Source organism: Oncorhynchus keta, chromosome 23, assembly GCF_023373465.1.
Source record: "Oncorhynchus keta strain PuntledgeMale-10-30-2019 chromosome 23, Oket_V2, whole genome shotgun sequence".
NCBI lineage: Eukaryota > Metazoa > Chordata > Actinopteri > Salmoniformes > Salmonidae > Oncorhynchus > Oncorhynchus keta.
In genome coordinates, this window is record NC_068443.1 from 15,741,659 (window position 1) to 15,747,495 (window position 5,837).

The 5,837-nt window shown below is 41.2% G+C and overlaps 1 protein-coding gene and 1 non-coding gene across 6 annotated transcripts; one reads left to right on the forward strand and one right to left on the reverse strand.

Annotated features, from left to right (window-relative positions):
• Nucleotides 1–532: 532 nt before the first annotated feature.
• Nucleotides 533–4,367, reverse strand: LOC118401858 (caspase-8-like). 5 transcript variants are annotated; one of them, XM_035799486.2, is made up of 7 exons: nt 4,200–4,367; nt 3,299–3,391; nt 2,744–3,084; nt 2,525–2,565; nt 2,153–2,258; nt 1,400–1,982; nt 533–1,274 (listed from the first exon to the last, which is right to left on the reverse strand). In XM_035799486.2, the coding sequence occupies exons 2-7, from the start codon at nt 3,322–3,324 to the stop codon at nt 1,091–1,093; spliced, it is 1,281 nt and encodes a 426-aa protein (XP_035655379.1). In that variant the 5' UTR covers nt 3,325–3,391; nt 4,200–4,367; the 3' UTR covers nt 533–1,090. The 5 variants fall into 5 exon arrangements, with proteins under 5 accessions (XP_035655379.1, XP_035655382.1, XP_035655383.1 ...); XM_035799489.2 differs by having other exon boundaries at nt 3,322–3,391; nt 4,200–4,366; XM_035799490.2 differs by lacking the exon at nt 4,200–4,367 and adding an exon at nt 3,546–3,687 and having other exon boundaries at nt 3,322–3,391.
• A 12-nt stretch (nt 4,368–4,379) lies between these two features.
• trnae-cuc (transfer RNA glutamic acid (anticodon CUC)) lies at nt 4,380–4,451 on the forward strand. Its single transcript has one exon. It is a non-coding gene; the product is annotated as a tRNA-Glu (tRNA).
• Nucleotides 4,452–5,837: the final 1,386 nt, after the last annotated feature.

Below are 5,837 nucleotides of genomic sequence, written 5' to 3' on the forward strand. Positions count from 1 at the left end.
TGTCAGAAGCTGATGTGTGTGAATCTTGAGGTCAGCAGATGACAGGAGGCTCCAAACGAGCCCAAGCACATCCTCACCAAGAAACTCTTCCTTCCCTACCTCTGAAACATCTTCCATATCCGGACTGAGAAACTTCGGATAGGCTGTTATGATTTAACAGTGAATTCTCGCCTGCTTATTTAATGTAAGTATGCTGTCACTCTCAGAGACCCTACCACAGCTCTGTGTACCTTGGCCCATCTCCCATTAGAGTGTGTTGTAACCTTGGTTGGAATGTCTGTTTTCCTAAAAGATGTTTCAAGCTCATGAGATTAATGTATTTTTCCATTAAATGGTAGCAATTGAGGAATGTTTACTTTGTCTGTGCAACAGCGCTATTATAAATGTGTATTTTACCACCGCTGGTTCTGGAGATCTCGTCTGTAAAATGGGTCTGTTTCTATTAGCCATGTTTCACGTTTTATATTAAACAGGATGTCACTGTAATTCTGAGGAGCGTGAGGTAAAAACACTTCTGCAATCCAACTGTTGATCAAATATTTATTTTGAAGTACAACATATTTTAAGATGGCAGGAAAGGCATGTAAGAAAACATGATTGTATAAAAAATTCTAAATAAAGTAGATGAAATCACATTAAAAACATATTTAAAGTAAAGCTGAAACAGTGTGCCAAGATATCAATAACCAGTTGTTCTTGCTGTGAAACTTTACATAGAATGCTGATTCTGAGTATCTTCACATATCAAACTAATAGTTTGGTTAAAAAGTCAATGTCACCTGGCTCACTTGGTTGAGCTGCAGCAGTGCCACAGGACTTTTGGTATATAAGCTGGTGAAATTCTGTATCATTAATATAAAATGTATTTTTGTCCAAGTCCTGTAAAATTGAACAGCAATTAATGTAAAAGTAATAAATGTATAATGTAAAAGTATGTACCATGTAAAGGTAAAAAAAAATAAGAATGCCACCATAGGATCTTGGTAGTGTCATGATTATGGCCTATTCAACCTTTCATATCAAAACTGAACTTGAAAGAGCATATGGACGGTTGATGATGAAGGGTACCATGGTAACATCCAAGAGATCATCAGGAAGAATGCGTGGTCTCAGCAGGAAAGATGAGCATCTTGGTCAGGGTGTCTCTAGAATCTGGTGATTGCTTGACCACCTCGTAGCCATAACCACCGTAAGCATCTTTAATACGAAGGTCACCTTCTTTCTTGCTCACCGCAGCTTTGACCCCTGTAAGGATCTCATAGATGTTTTTCCCTCTGCAGAGACAGGAGACACACCATAAATTGAGATGAACACACAAGTCAACACAACCATTCAACAGAGAACACAAACAAATTGAGGACATGAACATGATGTGCAGTGAATTCCAAGCTGATGTTACCTGGTGCAGCTTTTCTCAAGCTGGCCACACAGAGACTGGATGAACCAGGACCCAGAGGTTGGGCTCCTGATGGAGATATACTGATCTACGTTGGCCATGAAAACCAGGTAGTCAGAGTATAGTGGAAGGGTGTAGTCTTGGACTTGTCCGTCGTCTGTGTCCAGTTCCATGTCCATCCCTTCAACTTTAGGCTTCTTGTTTACCGGCACGCCCTTCTGAACGTCCTTCCCTCGACAGGCTTGGATGAAGAACAGCTTGGGCTTTTCAACAAGGATGCTACAGTTTGTGCCGTTGAAAGGTGAGAGGATATCAATGGTGGGGACGACTGTTCCATCTGTACCACAGACGCCCTCCTTTTTTCCGTGACTCAGAATGCAGCAGACGAAGGCATCGCCATGCTTAGGAAGATCCTTTAGATCAGTGAACTGACCACCGACCCACTCCTTCGCATTGTACTGTTGGAGGTCAGATAACTGCTTCAGCTCAGAGAAGACCTTCAGCACTCTGGGAATCTCCACTGCAGTCTTGTCCTTGCACATCACCACCCTGAACTTCATCCGGCTGAATATGTTGGCCAGATCCACTGTAGGAGAAGACAAGACACTTAACAACCAGACCTCTCACTTCTCTCTATTTTCATTCTATCATGTCACATCATGATAATCAACCGATGCAGCAAAAGAGCAAGCTGGTCAGATGCTGTAATAGAGAAATGAGACTTGAGATGTTTTTGAGGATAAAACGTTGACATACCAGCATCCTTGTTTGATCCTGTTCTTTCACTCAGTTTTTCAAATATCTCGTTGTTGATGATCAAACAGAGACCACGGGGTACACTAGTCATCTCATACAGACTGACCTGGAAACAGAGGAAACCAGGGGTCATTTACACACAAAGATATTTCACATCAAACTGACAGTGTAAAAAATAAATAAGGAAATAAATAGGAAAATAAAGAAATAAATAGGAAAGTTGAAGGAGAGTTGTGTTGCAATGAGAAGACAGGTTAAGTTTTGTGTCTGTGTATCATTGTATATTGTTGACTTGTGTATTTTCTCTGAACTATATGAGGTTTAATATATGTAGTTAATAAACACTTTAAATGTAGATAGAGGGGTTATCACCTCATTGCCACCTGTGACCACTGTTTCCAGGTCAGAATTATCTACAAAACACAGAAAAAACAGTTAGATACCTGATAACAGCTATCTAATACAGTAGAACAGTAGCACTGATGTTTGATTGTCAGTTGTGTTATATGTATTGTCTGGTGGTTGTGTCAGTAAACAATGACAGAGTCGTGGTGCAAAGCTGGTAGTACTAGTAGTCAGTGTGTGTGGTACCTGTACAGGGAATTGGGATTGTTGGGGCTGGGTTGAAGGTGTGGTCACTGGGTTCTGTGTGGTTGTTGAATATTTCCTCCAGTCTAGGGTAGTTTTTTATAATATGTGGTTTCTGCAGCAGGTTCACGAGTTCATAGCTTTTTGTGTCTCCTTTATTCATCACTTTATCCAGCAGGTTGATGACAGTCTTCTCATCGGACTGATTGGGGATGTTTAGGTTGTTGTAGTCACGATTAGTCACTATTTCCTCCTGCTGCACATGCTGAAGGATGTAGCTGGAGTCCGCAGACAGGATCTCTGTTAACAAAGTCTTCTTCTCTCTCAGCATCTGCATGATGGACCTTAGAGACCGAAAGAGAAAAGGGAGAGTGTGTTCATTATATAAAACATATAATGCCACAGATGCATGTCAATGGCCAAGCCAAACGATGCTGATGTGACCTGAGTCATCCTCATAACTGAATTAACAAAACCAGCCATGTTCCTAAGATGTTTTTCAATATTTCAAGAATGGGTTAAGTACATAATGCAATGACTGATGCAAGTTATGCTAACCTATTTGTGGATGATTGAATTACCATTCTCCTAGCTGCAGGATATTATTGTGGCCTGGCAGCTCAATCACCGATTTCTCTTTTCAGAATCCCCCTGCAAAGGCATGCTAGGTTTTTGGAATATCAAAGAAAAAGTTGCACTCTAGTGCAGTACAACTGTTCAAAGAATTGCAACCACTTTGGTAAACAATACGTGGATAATTTTATGTAGGCCTACTTTAATATTTTATTATTTATACAAGCATTACCTTAGAACGTTTACACAAATACTGGCATGTTGAAAGCTATTGTGTAGGCTATATTTAATTGTGTAGGCTATATTTAAAGAAATATTTGTTTCTTATTAAAGTCTATATCTTCTATAATGCGTCGTGCGAGCATCTGTAGCAGGACAGAGTTTCTAAACCCAGAGGCGCAACATCGCGAGACTTCCGGGAACGATTGCGAAACAGAAAAAACAGACCAGGCCAGGGTTTAGGGGTTTGAGAAGTCAATGGCAGAAGTGAAACGTTCTTCCTTAGTTATTACTTTTCTCGAACTCTAAAGGCACAACCTAGATTCGAGCCAATATCTTAAGTAGTGGAACATATCATTACTCCAACCTCGTGAAAGTGACAAACTGACACGCTTTCATGTTCCTCAGTGTGTCTTTGAGTTGACAGCATGCACATGCGCAGTTCGGCGCGAGACGAAGTTTAGCGAGCCTACAAGTGAGATCGGGGATTTCTATTGGAGAAGCAGTTTTAGCTTGATACTCTACTGTCTTTGGTAGCAGCCTCGCTCGCTAGCTAGCTACCGTTCGCTACTTTAGATTTAACTCGCAGTGAGCATGTTTTGCCAAAGTGGTCATCATGATATCTTGACACTAAATGACGAGTTGATAGCATAGCAAAATTACTTACCGGTACGACTAAAAGCTCATTCGCTCGCCAAGTTGATGAAATAATTCAGTGGTCGCTATGTGTTCCCGTCTTCCCTCGCAAATGTGAAGTTTTACTTTCATCTAGTTACTGTCCAATCGGATTAGGTCCAAAAAAGTCGCCACACGACCAATAACGTCACTTTTCGATAAAGAAGCGGTTTCCCTGGTGGTCTAGTGGTTAGGATTCGGCGCTCTCACCGCCGCGGCCCGGGTTCGATTCCCGGTCAGGGAACTTCTTTTTTAACCACTGCAAATTCAATCTAAAGTAGCGTTTTTGCCTGCTTGGAAGTATAAAAACCGAGTGAACAACTCATTTTCAGTGTTTTTCATAACCAAACCAAGTATATTGTATACTAAGCCTATAATCCTACTTGGGGCTCCTGAGTGATGCAGGGGTCTAGGCACTACAGAGGCATCACTACATTCCAGGCTGTATCACAACCAGCGGTGATTGGAAGTCCCATATGGTGGTGCCCAGTCCTGTCTGGGGTAGGCTGTCATTGTAAATCAGAATTTGTTCTTAACTGACTTAACTGCATTGTTCATATCTGACTGAATTCCCCTTTAAGGCCCTTTTGCATCCTTGTTCATCCCTTCCTGGAATTAGCCACATGTCACTGACCTGACATGGTTGGATAGGTGAAAGCAAAGGGCTCGATTCAAGGCCAGATGGGCTGGTCCATTTTTAACCCAGTGGGCCTGTTTAACATGGGGTTTTTGCACAAATGTATCATGATCTGGATAATAATGGGGGCCTCGAGGGAAGAAATGGGCCAGTGTGTTAAAAATGCCAGGGATGATTTCTGGTACTTGTCTGCCCCTGGTTGTAGATGTGCTTGATGGGGGGGGGGAGAAGGACAGGGCCAGGACAGAGAAGCCTAGCAACTAGGGCTTGCCTAAATAGGTATCTCCCCTGGCGTAGGCATGTTTTAAATACAGACACCTTTTGTCGTACAGTTTTCCATATAAGGCATCCAGACCTTATGAAAATTGCACAGTGTACCCTTAATCAAATCTAGTGATACTGTACATAACTTGACATTTCTTCCATACATTGTGGGAGGATAACCAACCTTCCAATTAATGCAAAGCATTTCTTAGCCACTCGAAATGCTTGGTTTCACAGTTTCTTCTGATAACAGTCTCCAGTATCAACATTTTCAAGCAAACAAAAACAGGGAGAAGGTTGAATCTGTAGACATGCTGAGATAAAATAACATACTATTTGCCATAATTCAGCCAGCCTTCACAAGACCATAACATATGAAAACATGTCACCTTTTGTGCTTTACACACTCTAGCAGAATAATACAATTTCCGAGTGCATGGTATTCAGTTTCACTGGCATATAGGAATTTCTATGGATGGTCTTAAACTGCAGTACTTTTACAGTATGTCTGAGAGTATATGAACATGACTGGGCATTCTAACATATCTGTATCCATTCATCATCATTAATTAATAGCGTCATCACATTTTTGTTTTACATGTTTTGTGTCATCGGGAAAAGCCTCTATTGACCCTTGATAAAGTTTGGAAATCAACTAGAGGTTGTCAGACTGCCTTAAAATAGTTGACATCTTTGAAGTTTCTTGTTTGTCCAGTGTTGCCGGCACTG